At 36.4% G+C, this 23835-nt stretch overlaps 1 protein-coding gene across 1 annotated transcript in view; it reads right to left on the reverse strand.

Moving 5' to 3' along the window:
- The window catches only part of PPP2R5A (protein phosphatase 2 regulatory subunit B'alpha), a gene marked incomplete at both ends in the record, with an annotated part of 67309 nt that overhangs the window by 20963 nt on the left and 22511 nt on the right, over window positions 1–23835 (reverse strand). Inside the window, 3 exons of the mRNA XM_080698224.1 lie at window positions 1669–1761; window positions 5426–5527; window positions 10061–10257. Coding sequence (XP_080554350.1) covers window positions 1669–1761; window positions 5426–5527; window positions 10061–10257 — 392 coding nt within the window. The remainder of the gene's footprint in view (window positions 1–1668; window positions 1762–5425; window positions 5528–10060; window positions 10258–23835) is intronic.

The following is a 23835-nucleotide window of genomic DNA, read 5'->3' on the forward strand; positions in this document are numbered from 1 at the left end:
TTTATGAAGAGCTACTTGAATGCTGAGGGTGACAATGTTCTTTATTTCTCAATATCCCATAGCAACTAGTCAGAATACTTTACATGAGGATGAAAGTTATTACAAATGTTCAAAACTGAACTCCAATTATGTGGATTTCATGTTTGTAGAACCTTTATCATAGGGACACACAAAGGTGGTCTGAAAGATAGAAAAGGTCCTTAGAATGATTTTAATCCTGGCCTCAGCATCAAATTCCTAAGGATTTATATACTGACCAGTGTTTTCAAAGAGGAAATGGATCTAGATAGGTTTGGTCGGTTGCATAATTTTGTTTAAGGCCAGGCAATTCTAAATAGTTAAAAGGAGGCCTCTAAATTATTGAGAGGATTTTGAAAATAAAAGTACAATTAATGCCGGGCGTGGTGGCCCATGCTTGTAATCCCCGCGCTTGGGAGGCCGAGACAGGAGGATTGTGCAGGTTCAAAGCCAGCCTCACTGGCTTAGGAGACCCTGTTTCCAAATAAAAATATTAAAAAAAAAAAAAAAATAGGTCTGGGAGTGTAGCCTGGAGGGAAAAGGGTTCCATCTCCAATACCACCAAAAAAAATAAAGTACAATTAGAGAACACATTCTCAGGAACTAACTGGAATGCACTGTGAGTATGTAGGCTCCAAAAATAAGAATAACCAATTTATAGAAAGAGGTACTATGTTTTTAACTTTATCTTGTATACATGTTGGCAGGGGTGGAGATATTGAAAATTCAACCCAGGGCTGTTCTGCCTCTGAGCTATACCACCAGCCCTGTTTTTGTTTTTGTTTGAAACAAGGTTTCACTAAGTTGCTGAGGTTGACCTTGAACCTATGATCTTTTTGTCACATCCTCCCAAGTACTAGAATTACAGGCTGTGTCATCTTGCCATGCTTCCTTTTCTTAACCAATTTTATTGATGGTTTAGGATTTGGGTGGTTAGGATTTCTAAGGGGAAAGGATGAGGGAAAGGGAATTGATGACAGAACAGGAGCCCTAGGCTCCAACTCTTAACAATGACTAAATTTCCCTCACCAGTTCAAAATCTGAATGTTTAAAAAATTCCTCAGGTTAGGCCCAGCGTGGTGGTACAAGCTTGTGATCCTAGCTCCTAGGAGGCTGAGGATCACACTGGTTCAAAGCCAGCCTCAGCTACTTAGTGAGGCTCTCAGCAACTTAGTGAGACCCTGTTTTCAAATAAAATATAAAATAGGTCTGGGAGTGTAACCCGGATGTAGAAAAACCCCTGGGTTCCACCCCCAGTACCATAAATAAATAAATAAATAAATAAATAAATAAATAAATAAGACAAGTTCAAAGAGTTAAAAATTTAAAACAAAAGTTTTGCTCTTTGGATGAATGGTTATACCAAATGTTCTCAGATATTGAAGAAAGGATAGTTTTTCTAGTCTTTATAAAATAAGAGAATTTAGGACTGGATAGAATAATTTGATTGACTTCATTAAAATCTCAATCTTGGTAAAAATATTCATTTTCAAAGCTACTTCACTTTTATCCTAATTGTCTGGCAAGAATGTCAGGTTCTGTCAAATTAAAAATAGCACAGTTAAGTTTTGAAAGACTATTTTAATCATAAGTTAATAAAATCATTGCTAAGATGAATATAAGAAAATTTAAGACATATGAGTTCCTTACCTGTTGTACAAATTTCTGGTCAATGTATCGCTTTGCAATGCTAGGCTGGAAATCAGGGCTCTCCAAAAATCTCAAGAAGAATTCATATACCAACTATAAGAGAAAATCAAAGAACAGCAAGGATGATGCCTACTAAATTGTACCCTAAACTATATTTCATATAAAAAACACACTTCCCTTACCACCTTAGGGAGATTTCTGATTTTTCTTTTTTTTTTTTCAGTACTGGAATCCAGGGGACATTCTACCTCCAAGCTAAACCCCCAGCCCAATTTTTTATTCTTTATTTTGAAACAGGGTCTCACTGAACCCTGTCCCCAGTGTACTCTCTTATCCACCCCTTATCCAAAATTATTGTTTCTTGTACTTATCACACCCTGACATCGAAACTCTTTATTATTTACAAAGGTTTACATTGTAAAATATGTAATTCCACTCCACAAAGTCCTTTACACCCCCAGTGTTTAGAATGCCTGGCACACAATTGATACTCAATAAATATTTACTTAATGAATGGAAATTATAGTTATTGACTGTGTTTCTATGTACTGGGGTTTCTCTATGTTCTTCTATATGAAGAAATAATTTGCTCCAAAAATCTAAGAAACAGTATTGCAAAGAATAGCACACACTTCAGCAACGGATTCAGTTCACTAATTAGGAGCAAACTTCACATTTGCTTGATGTATGGCTGGTCCTTCTAGCTCTATTCACCAAAACATACCCTTAAAAATAACTAAAAAGCACTGGAAAGGAGGGTAATCTTACTATGCTGCTCAGTTCTAACCGTTTTCCTAAGAGTCAAAATAAAATTCTGGTCTTTCCCACTAGAAAGACAAAAAAACTAGAGAGGAAAAGACTGAAAAGCAACCTTAATGATCTATGAGTACACAAAAGCCTCTTTCTAAAGATTATGGTGTCCATGTGCTTTCTAACCTCTACTAAAAGAAAATGAAGGTAAAGAAGATTTTTATTTGATTTAATAGATAAAATAATTTATATAATAGTCAACATATATAGAACTATTTAAGATATTTCACATGAAGTCCCTAGAACATTGCCTGAGACATGGTGAACATGAAAAAAATCTTTGTTTTCTAAGTAACTGTTTTTTTCTCTGTAATCCCCATGAAAACAGAACAGATTCTACATGAGCCTTGAATAATTTAAATACAGTAAACCTAGGTTTTACCCCTCTGATCTTTTATCCATAGAACTAAAAAGATGCCAGGTGTGGTGGTACAAACCTGTAGTCCCAGCCACTTGGGAGTTCAAAGCTAGGGTCACTTAAGGCCAAGAGTTTGAGACTAGTCTGATCACCCAGTATGGCCCTACCTCAAAAACCACAAAGCTAAAAAGATAATAACTTCATAATTAAAAGTTTCAAAGATTTCTCAACCTAATATAAAAAATGACTTTATTTCTATGTCAATGTTAATGCACAGAAAATTACTATAATCTTGGTCTTCAATAAATAGGAATAACAAATAAAGAAAAAAAGTCATTTTAAACTGTTGCACATCAATAATTACCATGTAATACTGTTTAGTAAATTAAAAGACATAGCCAATCCCCTAATACTAAAGTCTTTTTGTTCCCTTCTGCTTTCTCTATTTCATTGCTCATTAGTATTTCCATTACAGTGTGAAAAAAAGTAGAAAGAAAAACTGTAAATGTATTATGAAAGGAAAACTGTATTCTTAGGAAATTTAAAAAGATTAAGGAAATAAAGGTTTGAAAGGTTCAGGGTTTACTATGATTACTACTCCTCAAAACTGTATTTAGTGTCTGTCTTTCTTTCTTTCTTTCTTTCTTTCTTTCTTTCTTTCTTTCTTTCTTTCTTTCTTTCTTTTTCTTTCTTTAAATTACTTGGGTTAGAACCCAGGGGCATTCAACTTTCGAACCTCAAACCTGTAGCCCTATTTTTTATTCTTTATTTTGAAATGGGGCTCACTGAGTTGCAGACAGCCTAACTAAGTTGCTGAGGCTAGCCACAAACCTGCAATCCTCCTGTCTCAGCCTCCCAAGTACGGGGATTACAAATGTGCACCACCACACCCGGCTTTTAGTGCTTATTTTCTACCCTTCAAATGAATGTCTAGCATTAAGGATCTGATAAGCTAAATATAAAAGCAGCAAGAGAAAAATGACTCATCACATAGATTTTAAGATCTTCAATACAATGAGTGGCTGGCATGTCATCAGAAAACTATGGACACAATAAGATGAACTTCCTCAAGGTTTTCAAAGAAAGACTGTTAGCCAAAATCCTATCCAGCAAAACTCTCCTTCAAATATAAAAGGAAAATTAAGGACTGAGGAAAGAAACAATTCAAATAATACTGTGGCAATAAAAATATTACTATCAGCTTTACTAACATGTAGAGGGAGAGTGAAGAGGGAATGGGGTGGGATGCAGAAGGAAATACAACAAGAGTTGTGTGTGCATATTTTTATCACATTGAACCTCACTATGATATACAATTGCAATGCACTAATAATGGTATTTAAAAAAAAAAAAGACATTCCTAAATAAACACTGAGTAAATCTGTCACTAGCAGACCTGCCCTATAAGAAATAGGAAAGGAATTCCTTCCAGCTGAAATGAAAGGATACTGTATGTTTTCTTGAATCCACAGAGAGAAAAAAAAGCATGTTAAAAGTAACTACAAAGGAAAATATAAAAGATAGTATAAATGTATTTTTATTTATAAAGCTCTTATTTTCCTCCTTTATATGGCAATAACATAGAGCAACTAATTACAAGATTGTGTTGGTAGGCATATGATGTGTGTGTGTAAAAGAAATATATATATATTTCTTTTCTCCAGGAAAACCACTAAGAGAATAACTCCAAAAAATAAACAGGGAATTAAAATGATACTAGAAAATGCGTATTTAAAGCCAGGTATGGTGGCACATGTAACCCCAGTACTTGGGAGGCTGAGAAAGATGGATTGAAGGTTCACAGCCAGCTTTAGGTACTCAGTGAGACCCTCTACAACTTAGTGAAATCCTGTTTCAAAGTAAAGGATAAAAAATACACTAGGGTATAGCTCAGAGGTAGAATGCCCCTGAGTCAGTCTCCAGTACTGCAAAAAATAATTTAAGTAAAGCCAGCCGTACATGTCTGTAATCCCAGTAATTGGGAGGCTGAAACAGGAGGATCAAAGGTTTGAGCCCAGCCTCAACAAGTAGTGAGACTACCATCAACCTAATGAGACTGTTTCAAAATAAAAATAAATATAAGGCTGGGGGGCTCAGAGGTAGAATGCCTCTGGGTTCAATCCCCAGAACCATCAATCAATAAATCAATTTATTGATCAATCAATCAATCAATGGTTTAAGTAGTCAAAGTTATTTTAAATATGTTTTCTTTATCACAATAAAAAATAGTTGCTGGGCATGGTGGCATTGTAATCCCTGCGCTTGGGAGGTTGAGACAGGAGGATCGCACAAGTTCAAAGCCAGCCTCGGCTACTTAGTGAGGCTCTCAGCAACTTAGTGAGACCCTGTTTTCAAATTTAAAAAAATATAAAAATATAGGTTGGGAAGTATAGCCCGGAGGTAGAAAGCCTGGTTTCCACATCCAGTACCATAAAAAAAAAAAAAAAAAAGTTATTTTGGGAAAAGAAAATAATGTTAAGAAAACATTAGAAGTTAAAAATTTTAAAGACAGAATCAAATAGAGTGAACCATTATTTTTAGGAGAATATTGAAATGTAAAAAGAGTCAATACATAATTATGTTCCATACTTGTATGTGAGGCCAAGATGCCTCAAGCGTGGGTTCATCCTCTTCTGGATCAAAATCTGGATTATCACTTGGAGGAAGAGTACGGAAGATGTTAGCACTGATCTGTAAAGAAAAATAAATTTAGATTTATGTTCTTTGATGTGTAACTGCATTCAACAATGCAAAATTAAGTATTTTAAGACCATTTTACTTAAGAAACAAATTGTGGCTGGGCATGGTGGCATGTGCTTATAATCTCAGTACTTCTTGGGTGGCTGAGACAGGAGGATCTCAGGTTTGCAGCCAGCCTCAGCAACTTAGAGGCCCTGTGGAACTTAGTAAGACCCTGTTTCTTTTTTTTGTTTTTATGCTTGTTTGTTTGTTTGTGTTTGCGGTACTGGGGATTGAACCCAGAGACATTCTATTTCCAAGCTATACTCCCAGCCCTATTTTTTGATTCTTTATTTTGAAACAGGGTCTAAGTTGTAGAGATCTCACTAAGTAGCTAAGGCTGGCCAAAAACCTGGAATCCTCCTGTCTCAACTTCCCAATTACTGGGATTACAAGTGTACGCCTATGAGACCCTGTTTCAAAATAAAATAATAATAGGGCTGGGGGGTATAAGACAGAAGTAGTATGCCCCTGGGTTCAATCTCCAGTAAAACACACACACACACACACACACACACACACACACAGTGACTATAAATTTAGTTCAAAAGATATGAAGAAAGCAAGTATTTATTTCTTTTCACTCTGCAATAAAACTTTGACTTCCTAAAGCTACAAAGATTATAGATTACCTTTTTTGTGTGTGGTATTGGGGATGGAAGCCAGGGGCATTCTATCTCAAAGCTACACCACCAGCCCTATTTTTTATTCTTTACTTTGAAACAGGGTCTCACTGAGTTGCAAATGACCTAAGTATCTGAGGCTGTCTGAAAACCGCAATCCTCCTGTCTCAGCCTCCAGAATGCTGGGATTACAAGCGTGCGCCACCATGTCTGGCTTAGATTTCCCTTTCTTCAATTACCAGTTGTTCTTTCCAAGTTTTGCTTAAAATGAAGAGGGGAGGAAAGGAGAGAAGAGAGATGTGGGGGGAAATTACTAACTTTACCTATCTCTAACTTCATTCTTTTCATCTTCCCACAACTCTTCACATATCCTAATCCAGCCATATTTTATGCTTACAACACAAGAGTTGTATAAAATATCTCCATTCTTATACATACATACCACGCTAAGATAAGAGGGAGAGGGAGAATGCCTTCACTGTGATTACAGACATAGTTTATAATAACTCTGTCATGATTTACTTTACTGTTATTTCATCTACTCTGTAACTTTAAAAGTACTTATTCATCTCTTAAATCAGAATTTGCTTTGATATTCCTTATTTTTAGTTCAATGAAATATGGTATTTACAATTTCATCTTTTGCATCATCTGTTTCAGCACAAGGTAACCCATACATCCTTTTCTACAGAAAAGGATAGATTGTGGTCGTAACCTCACATTTCTTTTAAAATGATGAACAGAGTGACAGACCAAATAGTTTAGTAAACATTTAAGGCCAAACTGTTGAGGGGCTGATCATCTGAGACAAACTACCTAGGGGATAAAAGATAAAACAAGCCACATTTGATGGTGCAGACAAGTTCCAACAGTTTTCATGAAGTGGTATCTATGCTGGGCAAATAAGTGCTAATAGTATTACTTTAACCTAAGACATAGGAGGTAATACTCTAGACTTTGGTCATCTAGAATTCAAAGTAGTACTCCAGGGAAAACCCAATAGTTTGATGGGCATTCATTTCAAAAAGAGTAGCAGCAGAAAGTGACAGGCTTTGAGAACAAATACATCTCATAATTATCAAGAGTAAAAAGAAAACAATCAACCTTGTAGTCACTAATAAAATTACCTAACTGTAACAAATATTAAGAGCTTTGGCCAGGCATGGTGGTACACACCATAATCCCAGTACTTGGAAAGCTGAGACAGGAGGGTCACAGGTGCAAGGATAGCCTTAGCAACTTAGCAAGACTCCCAACAACCCAGCAAGATCCAGTTACAAAACAAAATTTAAAGGGGTGAGGATGTAGCTTAGAGATACTACGAGAGAGGAGAGAGGAGAGAGGAGAGAGGAGAGGGGAGAGAGGGAGAGAGGGAGAGAGAGAGAGAAAGAGAGAAGAAGGAGGAGGAGGAGGAGGAGGAGGAGGAGGAGGAGGAGGAGGAGGAGGAGGAGGAGGAGATGACGACGACGACTAAGTGGAAAAATAACTCAAACATTTTTTTGAAATTAAGTACCCAGAAGTTAAATGACCACAAAAAACAAACACACACTTTTGTCCTTGAGCAAAGAAATTAAATTCCAGAATTTAATATATGAGAAATTGTAGAATAATGATGCAAATATATAAGTATTTTCAATATCTACTAAGTTTGTAAAGATTCAAAATAAAGTATCTTTTGCAGGATTTAAAAAATTCCTGAATATAAACCATTGTTTATTTTTTGTACTAGAGGCCTTAACAACCCCGGGCATTCTACCTCTGAGCTATACCCCCAAATTCTATTTTTTTCCTTTTCTTTTTTGGGGTACTGGGGATTGAATCCAAAGGCAGGGGCATGCTACCTGTGAACTATACCACAGGTCCTTTTAATGTGGTGTGTGTGTGTGTGTGTGTGTGTGTGTGTGTGTGTGTGTGTTTGGAGTACTGGGGATTGAACTCAGAGGATTCCACCTCCAAGCTATACCCCCAATCCTACTTGTCATTCTTTATTTTGAAACAGTATCTCATTTAAGTTGTGGAGGGCCTCAGTAAGTAGCTGAGGATGGCCAAAAACCCATGATCCTCCTGTTTCAGCCTCCCAAGAACTGAAATTAAAAGCATGTGCCACTACGCCTCGTCTAATTTTTTGTTTTTGAAACTGGGTCTTGGTAGGTTGCTGAGAGTCTTGCTAAGTTGCTGAGTCTGGTCACAAACCTGAGATCCTGTCTCAGCCTCCCAAGTACTGGGATTATAGGCATGCACCACCACACCTTGTTACTCTTGGATATTTTTAAATGATAAAATAAAAATTTTAGCTGGGCATGGTGGTGCACACCTTGTAATCCCAGCATTTGGGATGCTGGGACAGGAGGATCACAGTTCGAGGACAGCCTCAGCTACTTTGTGAGGTCCTTTGCAATTCAGTGAGATCCTGTTTCAAAATAAGGAATAAAAAATAAGGCTGGGGAGGTAGAATGCCCCTGGGTTCCAGATCTAGTATCACAAAAGAAAATAAATAAAAATTTAAAATTTAAAAGGACATCAATGTTTAATATTTGTATTTTCAAACTGTCACTCCCTTTTTACTATCTATATAAGCACAGGAAGTCAATTTCATTTTTATTTAGCTACATTTCTGTAGCTAATCTTTGAAAAATTTTAAGACTTTTCTTTTAAAAAAAAAAAAAAAACCAAAATTTTCTAAGTCCTTTTGATAGGTCTTCTTGTAAACTGTGATGAAAGAAAACCCAACTACTATATTAGAGTCAAATTTATCTTTCTCCTACCCATTTTGCTCTTTACCCAGAAAATATATTTGACACGAAGATAGTAATCAAGGCATCAATAGCTTATACTTGCTATTAGCTTCTATACTCTGGTTTAAGTTCAAATTATGTACTGAGCTACTCTAATTATCCCAACTAAAGTTTTGTATTATATTAGTATACAATATAAAAATCACAAATCTTAGCCAAAATTTCTACCATTTGATGGAGAATAAGGTTGAATTACTAAACAGACAGGATCCTAAGCAATCATACTTTAAAGTTGGCAATGATTAATTTTTTGCATCACATATTCCAAACAATTTATACAAGCTGAGTATACTTGATCACCAAAACTCTTAGAACAATAAGTGTTTTGGATTTTGGAGGATCTGTATATACATACTGAGATATATTAGGGATGGGACCCAAGTCTAGACATAAAACTTACTTATGTTTCATATATATCTTATAAACAGTCAGAAGGTAATTTTATACAATACCTTCAAGTACACTTGCGTTTGCACTTCAATCTACCATTGAGGTCAGGTGTGGAATTTTCCTCTTGTGAAATCGTATCAGTGCTCAAGGTTTTATACTTCAAATTTTGGATTTTCAGATTAAGAATGTTCAAAAAGAAGAATTACTTAACTTCTTAAAGGTCCCAACTTTCAATTAAAGTACTATAGACGATAATATATTAAAATGTCATAGGTAGGACTCCCTCGTACACTGCTTAAATGTGGAGCTTCCCAGAAGTTTTTCACTGGTCTTCTCTTCCCCCTTTACAAATTCTCACTAACTATTAAACTTAATGACTTCATCTATTAATCTATATAATCTTGAGCCTACATCTTTCTCGTAAGCTCAAGATCTGTACTATCCAATATGACAACCACTAGCCATTGTGGCTACTAAATTCCCAAAGTCCTAAAAGCAATGATAGCATCCATGAAATGGATGGATAATCTTTCAAAGGGACTATTTTTAAAAACATTCTTTTGGGCATACTAATTATTTTTTACATTTTATTAAAAATCAGTCTCTAGTTCAGAATTATACCTCAGATCTTACTTTGAATTTATATAAATCTGAGGAACATAAGTCTAGAGGCTTACCATTTTTACTATATCAGAATACGCTGATTCAACAATTACACCACGATTAGTTGAAACATACTCAACCAGTTCATTCAGTGTTGCTCTTTTAATTTCTTTGCTCTTCAAGTCTGAAACAGAGTCCATGAAATCAAACAGTACACAACACTGCTGCAACTTCTGACAGAAAAGCTCTTGTTGTTCATTTGAAGTGGCATCTATAAATAAAAACAAAAAAACTTAGAATAACCAACTCAAAAATTACCTTTATATATTGTTCAAGTTATTCACATATATAAAATAAAACTCTCATCTAATCCTATCGTTTAGGGATTTATGCTGGTCTCACTGCCCACAATCTATTACTAAATGTTACTGATGGTTTAATATATCTGCAATCCATCCTTGTCATTACCACTGTCGTTTTAGATCCTCATCATCCTTGCCTGGACTGTAAATGACAACTTAATTGTTCTTTTGCCTCATCTTAAAACCACTATCATTTCTGGTTTATCTTCCAAGCTACTTAAAAAAGCTAAAATAAGAATCAGTACGATAATACTCAATACTTTTCAATGGTCCTCCACAATGAAGAGAATGGAATCAAACTTCTCTGAATTGTATACAAAGTGCAGCTGCCTACTGTCAGTCCTCTCTCAACTCTCTCTAGTCTGCCCCTTCACTCTGGTTAAACCATACTCCCTGCAGTTTCCTCTGTGTGACCTGTCCTTCCCACCTTCCCATTCTGGAAACTCTACCCATTTATTAAGTTTCAGCATAAATTCTTCCTCAGAAGATTTCCTTATGGCACTGACACTAAACTGGTTGGTTAATCCACTATCACTCAAATGTATTTTAGGTATGTCTTTTGTATTTACTGTGCTACACAAAAATTGTATTTTACATATCTAACACTCCTAGACTATATGACCCTAAAAGCAAGAACTAAGAGTTACTTACCTAATTATCTCTATCTCTTTGACTCTCTTTTTAGTGCCTAGGACTGTGCCTGGCACACAATAGGTACTCAATAAATCTACTGTTTAACTTTCTGCTTATTACAAAAACACAGGCACATTAATTTGATTCTAACAAATATTTTATGTTTTCCAACATTCAAAAAAATAAAATTTAAAGTTTAAAACTTCAATCCATAAACAGTTCGATTATCTGTTTTTAACCTTTGATACGTCAAATCCATTAATAGCTCAATTACCTAAGTAGTATCTTGGGCTGAGATTAAACTTTGTTAAACCATACATTTTAACACTAATATTTAGCTCATACTATGCTAAACGATTTCTCTATTCAAAATCAGTACCTACTTTATATAAAGATAAAAGTAAAAGTTTTCATAAAGGCGATAACCTCACCAAAGATGCTTTTTAATTTGTCTGGGGCAGGAAGCTATAAGATGGCTTTGCAACTATATTCAAGTTATTGATTTTAAAAAGCTGACTTAGACAAGGTACTACTAAAATATAGCATGTCAGATATTCTAAGCCCACTCAAACAAAAGACAAATACAATACCATCTTTCATTGATCAATTTTACAAAGTGATAATTTAAAACAAAACTTTTACCAAAACATTGTGGTTATATTATAAAGTAGCATATTTCACATGAGTTTAAGTAAAAAAAAATAAAGATTCTAAATAAATTTTGAATTTGCTGCAGCCTGTTTATGGCTATGCCAGTAAAAATTCTTGTAAGATAGCTGCATACTTACAATGAACTTGTATAGCATTCTCTGTTTCAGAATAATGACCTTCTACTTAATGAAGGGTATCATAAGATAAGCATTCATAGCCCATATAATACTGAGTAAGAATATATCACATTTTTCACACCATTTTGATGAAAGATTTCTATTTTTTTGTGGTACTGGAAATTGAACCTAAAGACATTCTATCTCTGAGCTATATACCCACTCTAGTTTATATATACCCACTCTAGTTTGTTTTTAATTTTGAAACAAGGTCTTACTATGTTGTAGAGAACCTCATTCTAAGTTGCTGAGGTTGGCCAGGAACCTGCCATCCTCCTCTCTCAGTTTCCCAAGTGCTAGGATTATAAGCATGTGCCATCACACCTGGCTTAGAGTCACCTTTTGTGAAACTGTTCTGAAGTGGGAATTATTTTATGTGTTCTTTTTAAAGACTATTAAATTTGCTGTTTTAAATAGCATTGGCTGTTTTTAATACAAAGTTTGTTTATTTGCTTGGTTGGTTTTTTGGTGGTGCTAGGGATTGAACCCAAGGACATTCTACCTCTGAGGTATACCCCAGCCCTATTTTATTTTTCTAAAACAGGGTCTATTAAAATTGCTGAGGCTGACCTTGAATCTGCAATCCTATCTCAGCCTCCCAAGTATTGGGATTACAGGCATCCACTAAGTATATCTTAAACATCTAGCTCTAAGTAATATCTTAAACAGTTGTCTTTGCCCCACAATTAAATATCATTCTGTCAGGTGTGAAAATGAAGCACCATCGGACATATGTACTACCTAATCCCAACAGCCCTGTATTTATTATCATTGTTCATCCCAAAATGACGCTAGGTCACTAGAAGCAGAATCTACTCATTCTCTGTGTAAATTATATTCTGAATTATCCTTTATTTAATCCCCCAGAGTTTTTGCCCATAAAGTTACAATGGTTAGATGCATTTTAAATTAATAAATGATATACTCTAATACTGACACCTAGTTGATTTTAATTAATATAGAGATATTTGCTTAATACTGATACTTAGTTTAAAACCTAGAAGATAGAGGAGACCTCTCCTTTCTCTACGCTCCCTGACTGCTTCTCAAATTGTACAGGAAATCACTATAGTTCTCTCGGTTACTCAATAATTTTATTTCCAAAGACATCTATGTCCTTATATGTAAATTTTATCTTTATTATAAACAGATAATATACCTATATTGTATCTTCATAATTAATATAATTCCACTGTAATGGTGCCATGGAAAATAGGTAGCATACAGATTCCACATTCTCCAAAAATTTCCCCTCAATAGGTCAAGATTATCTATACATCTAAATATGACCTAGAGTGCTCACACCTCAATTATTATTATTATTATTATTTGTGGGGGGGTACTGGGGATGGAACCCAGGGGCATTCAACCTCTGAGCTCCACTCCCAGCCTATTTTTTATTCTTTATTTTGAAACAGGGTCTCACTGAGTTGCAAAGGGCCTAAATAGCTGAGGCTCTCCGTGAACCCTGATCCTCCGGTCTCAGCCTCCCAAATGCTGAGATTACAAGCGTGCGCCACCACGCCCAGCTCACAACCTCAATTATATAATTGAGTATATATTATCTTTAGGTCTACAGGTCTATAAACAATGAGTTTCATTTGTCAATAACCAACAGTTGAAGCTCCTCAAAGGCAAGTATCATCAGCAAACAGGGTTTCTCTTTTCTTTCATTTATATCTAGAACAGAATACTCAAAAGAGTTGACAAACACTTACTTGCTACCTGAAAAAAGGACTCTGAATTTGAACAATAAAAATTATGTACTAGTCTGGGCACAGTAGTGGACACCTGTAATACCAGTACTTGGGAGGCTGAGACAGGATCGCAGGCTCAGGAACAGCCTCAGAAACATGGCAAGACTGCTAGCAACCTAGTGAGACCTTGTTTCCAAAGATAGATAGATAGATAGATAGATAGATAGATAGATAGATAGATAGATAGATAGATAGATAGATAAATAAATAAATGGGGCTGGGGATGTAGCTCAGAGGTAGAAGGTCCCTGTGTTCAATCCTCAGTATCACAAAAGAAAAAGAAAAAATATTATGTGCCGAATAACAGACGGTCGAACAAGAAGTTAAAAATCAGTGCTGAATAGCAAATTATGGCATAAATAGCAAATTATTTATACCATGGCTGGGTTTAAGAACTGATAATGATGACCATTTTTATCAACAACCATAAGGAAGAATTACATGAATTAAATGATGTCATCATAAAATTGAGTGCATATACTTCAAAGTGGATTACAAATGAAAGTGTTTTTTTTTTTTTCTTACCTCACAGGCAAGTATCCTTTAGCTAACTTGACAGAATACACAAAATGGTTTTAAGATTGGCATATAGTAGGTTTAAAAACATATACAGCCAGGCATGGTGGCGCACGCTTGTAATCCCTGCGCTTGGGAGGCGGACACAGGAAGATTGCACAGGTTCAAAGTCAGCCTCGTTGGCTTAAGAGACCCTGTTTCCAAATAAAATAATATAAAATAGATCTGGGAGTGTAGCCCAGAGGTAGAAGGGTTTCCAGGAACACCAGGACCACCAAAAAATAAATAAATAAAATTACACATTAACAAGGAGTATTTCTTTTTCTGAGTACCTCTCAAGTTTCTCCAGATGAATTAATGTTTTTCATAGTTTTTCCATTCAGTATTCCAGAAAGCAGTTTACATTTCAACTTTGTTGGTTTGGGGTTAAAAAGAAGTTTCCAATTTTAAGTATTTTTAGGTATTATGGAATAGAAAAATCTCTTTATGTGAACTTTCCTGTGAGTATATGACATTTATTGAGTGGTCTACTGTGCTATATAATAAAATACAGCATTATCACTAACTCTCACAATAACCCTTTGAAGCAGGTGTTTTTTGTTGTTGTTGTTGTTGTTGTTGTTTCAGTACTAGGGATTGAACCCAGGAGCATTCTACCTCCAAGCTACATCCCCAATCCTATTTTTTTAATCTTTATTTTGAAACAGGGTCTCACTAGGTTGTAGAGGCCTCACTAAATAGCTGAGGCTGGCCATAAACCAGCAGTCCTCCTGTCTCAGGCTCACATATACTGGGATTACAAGCATGCATCACCAAACCTGGCACTGGAAGCAGGTTCTAAAAGGACAATTTCCTACCTTTAAGATATTAGAAACAGGTTGGGAAGGCAAGATAACAAAATGTGAAAAGATAATGTGATCAATCTAACTGCAAAAGGTACTGCCATTTACTATACACACAAAGCCTATTCTTCACACAATCTGAAATTTTAAAAATTGAGAATACTTACAAGATTAAATACAAACAAAATATCAGAATTAATTTAAAAAGGAAAATATTATCTATCAAAAAGTATTTGACTGTTATATTTAAGAAATTTCTTTGCATTGAGTTTCTTGGAAGCTTAGGTCAAACAGCTGTGGAAGAGTGGAATTTGACTGTAAAAGGTTAGATGAAAGAAGAAAGGAAACTATGATCAACTACTATTGGTTGGTCTACTTGTAGGTTCAAGTCATCCAACCTTTTTTTTTTTTTTTTTGGACTGGGGATTGAACTCAGTAGCATATAGGCATTCTACTTCCAAGCTAAACCCCCAGACCTATTTTATTTTGAAATAGGATCTTGCTTGGTTGATGAGAATCTCACTATTTACCGAGGCTGTCCTCGAACCTGTGATCCTCCTGTCTCAGCAACCCAAATACTGGAATTATAGGCATGTACCACCATGTTGGCTGGCACCCAATTTTTTAAATTTTTTTCTGATAGTGAGGATTGAACCCATGGGCACGCTAACCCTGTGTCACATACTCAGGCTTGCTTATTTATTTATTTATTTATTTATTTATTTTTGGTAGTACTGGGTTCCTGGAAGCCCTTCTACCTCTGGGCTACACTCCCAGACCTATTTTTACATTTTTATTTGGAAACAGGGTCTCCTAAGCCAGCACGATCCTCCTGTCTCTGCCTCCCAAGTGCGCACCACCACGCCCGGCCTTATTTTATTTTTTGAAACAGGGTCTTGCTAAGTTGTTGAGGCTGGGTTTGAATTTATAAGCCTCCTGTCTCAACCTTCCAAGCACTTGGATTACAGACGTGCACTACAGCCCAACAGTTTTATATAGGTCAGTAGCATGTATAGTTATTTTAGGAGGAAGTCATATGATGATTATAGTTTTCATCATTAAAAAACCATGGGAGCTGTGCATGGTAGCCTGCCTCTGTAGTCTCAGCACTTGGGAAGCTGAGGCAGGAGGATCACTTGAACCCACAGGTTCAAGACCAGCCTGGGCAACATAGTAAAATAGCATCTCAAAAAAAAAAAAAAAAAAAAAGAAAGTCATCGCCAGGCATGGTAGGACAAGTCTATAATTCCAGTACTTGGTAGGCTGAAACAGGAGGATCGAAGGTTCAAGACCAACCTCAGCAACTCAGCAAGACTCTCAGCAACCTAGAGACTGTTTCCAGAGGGGGAAAAAAATAATGCCCCTAAGTTCAATTCCCAGTAACACACACACACACACACACACACACACACAGAGCCAGATGTGGTGGCCCATACTTATAATCCCAGTACTTGGAAGGCTGAGACAGGAGGATCACAAGTTCATGGCCAGCATCAGCAACTTAGTGAGGCCTTATTGCAAAATAAAAAACAAAGCCAGGCATGGTGGCACACATTTGTAATCCCAGCATTTGGTAGGCTGAGACCAGAGGATCGCAGTTCGTGGACAGCCTCAGATACTTAGTGATGCCTCCAAAACTTAGTAAGACCCTGTTTCAAAATATTTAAAAAAAAAAAAACAAAACAGCCGGGTGTGGTGGTGCATGCTTATAATCCCAGCATTCGGGAGGCTGAGACCAGAGGATCATGGTTCGCAGACAGTCTTAGCTACTTAGTGAGGCCATCAGCAACTTAGTAAGACCCAGTTTCAAAATAAAAGAATAAAAAATAGGGCAGGGGGTGTAGCTCGGAGGTTGAAATACCCCTGTTCCATCCTCAGATCCCCCCCCCAAAAAAAAAGGGAAAGGGGTGTAGCTTGGAGGTCGAATGCCTCTGGGTTCCATGCCCAGACCTAATCAATCAATCAATCAATCAATCAGCCGAGCATGGTGGCGCACGTTTCTAATCCCACCATTTGGGAGGCTGAGACAGGAAGATCACGGTTCACGGACAGCCTCAGCTTAGTGAGGTCCTTTGCAACTCAGTGAGACCCGGTTTCAAAATAAAGAATAAAAAATAGGACAGGGGGTATAGCTCAGAGGTTGAATGCCCCTGGATTCCATTCCCAGACCTGCAAATAAATAAATAAATAAATAAACAAACAAAATTAAAAAAAACTAAAGTAGGGCTGGGGTGTAGCTCAAGAGGTAGATGCCTCTGGGTTCTACCAGTAACTTTCTCCACACACACACACACAAAGTTAAAAAATCAGACTAAATACTTTGGCTGTATTTCATAAACATAAATAAATAATCAGAGAAAAAGAAAGCATAATAAATCTGTTTGTCAATGTAAAGAGCATTGACAATATCTATACCAACTACTTTATTCTTCAGCTTGTCCACTGTAAGAATTCTTGCAAATGAAGTCTTTCATACATTCACTGGTGTTTCTAGCAATGTCTTACAATAATGTCAAATATTTTTGTTTGTTTGTTTTGTGTGTAGTACTGGGGATGGAACCCAGGGGCCTTCTACCTCCGAGCTACAATCCCAGATCTATTTTATATTTTATTTGGAAACAGAGTCTTAAGACAGGTGAGGCTGGCTTTGAACCTGCGCGATCCTCCTGTCTCAGCCTCCCAAGCGCGGGGATTACAAGCTTGCGCCACCACGCCCGGCTGTCACATACTGTTTTTACCTGGACATTTTCACTGAAATGATGTTAATTACCCATTTGCCATTCTCAATGTACATGATAATGCCCATTCTGATTCACAGGCTCATGGCTTCCTCACCTGGAATTCTTCTTGTAGTCTTAACTATATTATCTACTGTATTTTACTTAAAGGTTTAAAAATCAAAACATCTCTGGAAACACACAAGTTCACAGGAAAAGTTGAAAACACCTTATAGTGCAACATCATGCAACAACTAGAACTGTGGATGCTCACCACGTAATTGTTTTGTATCTTGCTTTGAGTACAACAACATAGGAATAAAGCAGTAAAAAAAAAAAAAAAGTGGTATGCATCCAGCAAAAACTTTACTGTTTCTGCTATTTAGTTAAACCTGCTGTTTAGCTTACCCCGTTTAGTTATTCCTGAACTAGAGATCCTGGTATGACAGTCTTTCACAGTGCTGGAGAGCAGCACCAGGGAGCACAATTTCCAGCCAGTCATGTGATCACAAGGGTATACAACCAACAGTCTACAGTGCAATGTATGGCTGTCTATGATACTCATTCAGTAGATTAGGCATATTAAATGTACTTATGAAAGTGTATTTTTACTGACAACAGGCTTGCTGGAATGTAACCTCATAAACTGCTGAGCATCTCTATTTGCTCAGTCACCCTGCAGTTAATTAGCATGAGACCAAAATTTTTGTTGGGGCAGTTTTAGAAAATTCTTCTTGAACTGATAACAAGTTTCTATTTCAAGGGGCTATTAATTTTTTCTAAAACGTATAAATGAATCATGAGTAAATAAGGAATAAACACTTAATATCCGAGGTAATTCCTTTTTAGGGGTGGGTTATTGGGGATTGAACCCAGGGGCATTCTACCTCTGAGCTATACCCTAAGATGTTGAAATAGGATGTTGTTAATGGCCTCTCTAATTGCTGAAGCTGACTTCAAACCTGTCTCTCCTGTCTCAGCCTCCCAAGTACTTTATAGGCATTTGTCACCATGTCAATGTAGTTAATTCCATTTAAATTAAGAAAATACCTAACCCTACATATAAATTCCTATATATATATATGTATATACATAGGTGTATATACATATATATTTTATCTCCCTAAGTAAATTCACAGTATTATTACTGTACACCATATTCAATAATTTCAAGTGCTTTAAGTTTTTACATTGCTTCAAGAAAACTTGATCACCATCTTAAGATTACGATGTAATACTCAATCCCAGGACCACAAAAGCAATATCAATTTGTATTCATCTCTTCAACAACAATGTCACAGCTAAGTATTTGCCAAAATAATTCTTCTAGCCAGGTGTAGTGGTACACACCTTAAAATCCCAGTACTTGGTAGGCTAAGACAAGAGGATCATACATTTGAGGCTGGCCTTAGCAACTTAGCAAGACACTGTTTCAAAATAAAAAATAAAAAAGGCTAGGGGTATAGCTCAAATGTAGAATGTCCCAGAGTTCAATATCCAGTACAAAAATAAATAAATAAAAAGTACTCTTCTAGAAAATATTACTAAGCCCCTAATTAAAAAAAAACCTGAGTGAATATTATAAAACGTACAAGAGAAACTGCACAATCAAGAAATTATCTAAAAAGAAAAACAGATGTGTCTTACTTTCAAAATATATAATTAAATCTGGCTGAAAGACTAGTTTTTATTTGTTTGTTCATTTGTTTGTTGTATGTGGGGTTTTTTTTTGCAGGTCTGGAGATAGAACCCAGGGGCATTTGACCACTGAGCTACACCCCCTGCCCTAATTTTTATTCTTATTTTGAAAAAGGGTCTCACTGATTTGCGGAGGGCCTAAGTAACTAAGGCTGTCACAAACACAATCCTCAGGTCTCAGCCTCCAGAATGCTGGGATTACAAATGTGCATCACCACACTGGGCTTGAAAGACTAGTTTTAAAATGCATTTTAAGCCAGGCATGGTGGCAAGTAATTCCAGTACTTGGGAGACTGAGACAGGAGGATCGGGGTTCACAGCCAGCCTCGGCTACTTAGTGAGGCCCTCCGCAGATTAGTGAGACTGTTCCAAAATAAAGAATAAAATTGGGCTGGGGATGTAGCTCGGAGGTAATATGCCCCTGGGTTTAATCTTCAGTACCAGAAAAAAATAAAATAAAATGCATTTTAAGTATGTTTATGTAATTATGACTTCAATTTGATCCCACTAAAGATTTCTCCTTATTGTTAAAAAAAAATTCCTGGATGGTGTCAAGTAGAGGGAAAATAAGATGACTACAGGAAAGCAAGGTATTTTCACCTTTGGAGAATTAATAACATGCCTTTTAAAACTCCCCAAAATCCTGGCAGGTCTTTCTTCAGTGCTTAAAGTTTCCTTTTTTCTTCTTTCCCACACAAAAATTAATTCCAAGAGAACTACTAAACGTGCACAGGAAAATTGTAAAGTATTTAATTTTACAATCAGCAAATAACTATAACCAGAATATACAAAGAAACACCTACAAATCAAAAAAAGGCAAATCAAATCTTTAGAGAAAAAATCATGATACATAAATGACCACTAAGCACATGAAAACATATTCAATCATACTGGTAAGCAGAAAAATAGAAATATGTAGTTGCATATATGAATGCATGTATGAAACGCCGTGCATCGTTTTATATTAAAGATGACAGAGTGCAAAACTTCTAGCTGTAAACTACTAAAAGCTGGACAAAACATGAATTACCTTTTCTAGGACCTTGATCCCTGAAAGCAGGGGAAAAAAATGAACCCTACAATCATATCGGTGCTCTATCTGGTAGCACTTTCTAGACAGAGAAAGCACAGGGAAAAGAAGCCCCCAAAGGAAAAGTAGCCTTAATAAGCTAAATACACGAAGATTAGAGATCAAAGGCTACTGAGGCAGCTGGTATTTGCAAAGAAAAGTGCTTAAGACAATACACAATAGGAACTATTTGTTCATACTGATGTTATATTATTTTTCTCTTTTATTCTACTTTTGTAATGAATCATTATTACATATAAAACCAGCCTTGCCGGGCGTGGTGGCGCACGCTTGTAATCCCCACACTTGGGAGGCGGAGACAGGAGGATCACACAGGTTCAAAGTCAGCCACCTGGCTTAAGAGACCCTGTTTCCAAATAAAAATAGGTCTGGGAGTGTAGCCTGGAAGTAGTAGAGTTTCCAGGAACCTGAGTACCACCAAAAAAAAAAAAAAAAAAAAAAAAAAAAGCCTTGAATTCTTGGCCTAAATCCCACATGATCATGATAGATCGATCATCCTATTTGTATATTCTGGTATTCAATTTACTAATGTTCTATGTAAGATTTTTTTTTTTTTTTTTTGCAGTACTGGTGATTGAACCCAGGGGCAAGCTACACCCCAGCCCTATTTTTTTATTCTTTATTTTGAAACAAGGTCTCACTGAGTTGCAAAGGGCCTCACTAAGTAGCTAAGGCTGTCCATGAACCATTATCCTCCTGTTTCAGCCTCCCAAATGCTAGGATTACAAGCATGCGCCACCACGCCTGACTTCTATATAAGATTTTAAAATTTATATTTCATAGAAACACTGTTCTGTAATTTTATGGCAATGTTCTTGTCAATGTTTCTAATTAGGAGCCAGGTGTGGTGGCAAATGTTTGTAATCCCAGTACTTGGGAGGCTGAGACAGGAGGATCTAGGTTTGCAGCCAGCCTCAGATACTTGGCAAAGCCCTTAGCAACTCAGTGAGACCCTGTTTCAAAATAAAGAAAAAAATGGAACTGGAGGTATAGCTGAAAGGTAGAATGCCCCTGGGTTCAATCCTCAGTACCACAAGAAAAGCTTTTAATTAGGATTCAATCACATAACTACTTAGATTTTTGTTTCTTCTTATTTCAGTTTTCTAAAGCTTTATTTCAAGGAATGTTCTCATTTCCTCTAAGACATCAAATTTTCTAAATATTTTATTGGTGCATTGTATTCATACATCATAATGGGGTAAAAAACTTGTGTGGACATACATGTACACATAGCCCATTTAGCCCCTACCCAATTCCCACCTCATTCCCTCCCCATCCTTCCTTGGCTTAGTGGTTGACTTCGACATGTTTAAGTACATTGTGTTCTTTAGAGAAATTCCTTCTTCCCCTCTCCCATCCCCTTGTCTTGTTTGCTCTATAGGATTTCCTTTTTCATCTAGAGTTCCTCCTATGACCCATTTCTCCTTAGCTTTCACATATTAGGGAAAACATCTGATTTCTTATTTTTTGTGAATAATCTCGCTTAGCATAATGTCCTCCAGTTCTATCCATTTCCCTGAAAATGATGTAATTGTGTTTTTTTATGGCTGAGTAAAATTCCATTGTGTACATATCCCACAGTTTTGTAATCCATTCATCTGTTGATGGACATCTTGGCTGGATCCATAGTTTGACTATGGTGAATTGTGCAGCTATGAACATAGATACACATGCATTAGTTTGGTAGTTTGATTTCCTTTCTTTTGGTTAGATACCCAGAAGAGGTATTGCTGGATCAAATGGTAGATTTGTTCCCATTCTTCTGAGGATTCTCCATACTGTTTTCCAAAGTGGTTGCACTAATTTGCAATCCCACCAGCAATGTTTTAAGTTCCCACTTTTCCACATCCTCACCAGCATTTGTTGTTGTTTGACTTTTGAATGATGGCCATTTTAGTTGGGGTTAGGTGAAATCTCAGAGTAGTTTTGATTGGCATCTCTCTGATTGCCAATGATGTTGAGCATTTTTTCATGCATTTATTAGCCATTTGAATTTCTTCTTTCGTGAAGTGTCTATTTAGTTCACTTGCCCATTTTTTGATTAGATTGCTTTTTTTAGTGTTGAGTTTCTTGAGTTCTCTGTATATTCTAGATATTAGTCCTCTATCGGAGGGGTAGGTGGCAAAAATCTTCTCACATTCTGTTGGCTCACAATTGAGGTCTTGATAGTTTCCTTTGCTGAACAGAAGCTCTTCAGTTTCATGCAATCCCATGTGTTGATTCGCCTTTTACAGTTTGCTGTGCCTTTGGGGTCTTGTTGAGAACGTTTTTTATCTGTGCCTATGTGTTGCAGTGTTGAACCTATGCCCTCTTCAAGGAGCCTCAAAGGTCTCTGGTCTAATTTCCAAGTCTTTGATCCATCTTGAATTGACTCTTGTGCAGGTGAGAAAGTGGGATTAATTTCCAATTGTCTGCATATGGTTAACCAGTTTTGTCAACACCATTTGTTTAACAGGCTATCTTTTTTCCAGTGTATGTTTTTGGCCCCTTTGTCAAAAATCAATTGGCTGAAAGTGTGTGGATTTGTATCTGGGTCTTCTATTCTGCTCCATTTGTCTATGTATCCGTTTTTGTGCCAGTACCATGCTGTTTTTATTACAATGGCTTTGTACATAGTTTAAAGTCAGGTACTGTGATTCCTCCTGCATGTTTTTTGTTGCTGAGAACTACTTTGGCTATTCTGGGCTTTTTGTTATTCCAAATAAATTTAAGGACTGATTTTTCTATGTCTGTGAGGAATGATCTTGGTAATTTAATGGGCATTATGTTAAATCTGTAGATCACTTTTGGAAGGATGGCCATTTTAATGATATTTATTCTGCCTATCCATGAACATGGAAGATCTTTCCATCTTCTAAGATCTTCAATTTCTCTTTTCAATGTTTTATAATTTTATAATAGAGATCTAGTGTTAGCAGGACTCGTCAACGCTGCTTTTCTTGGTTGCCATCTTCCCGGAACTTCAAATTTATTTATGATTATATACCTGAAAGCTATGAAGACTTAGATAGAATAAGGTACTAGTTATTACAATAAAAAAAATTAAATTTGTAGTCCAGAAAGACAAACTTCTGGAACAATCCCCAGGGAAACTAAAGTTATATTTAAAACAACCAGAGCCGGGCGTAGTGGCTCATGCTTGTAATCCCAGCATTTGGGAGGCTGAGACCGGAGGATTGCAGTTCGCCGACAGCCTCAGCTACTTAGTGAGGCCCTTCGCAACTCAGTGAGACTCTGTTTCAAAATAAAGAATAAAAAATAGGGCAGGGTGTGTAGCTTGGAGGTCAAATGCCTCTGGGTTCCATCCCCAGACCCCCGCAAAAATAAATAAATAAATAAATAAATAAATAAATAAATAAATAAATAAAATAAAAATAAAACAACCATTTAAAGCCTCTGGAAATAGT

The sequence above is a fragment of the Muscardinus avellanarius genome, assembly GCF_963383645.1.
Source record: "Muscardinus avellanarius genome assembly, chromosome: 7".
Taxonomy (NCBI): domain Eukaryota; kingdom Metazoa; phylum Chordata; class Mammalia; order Rodentia; family Gliridae; genus Muscardinus; species Muscardinus avellanarius.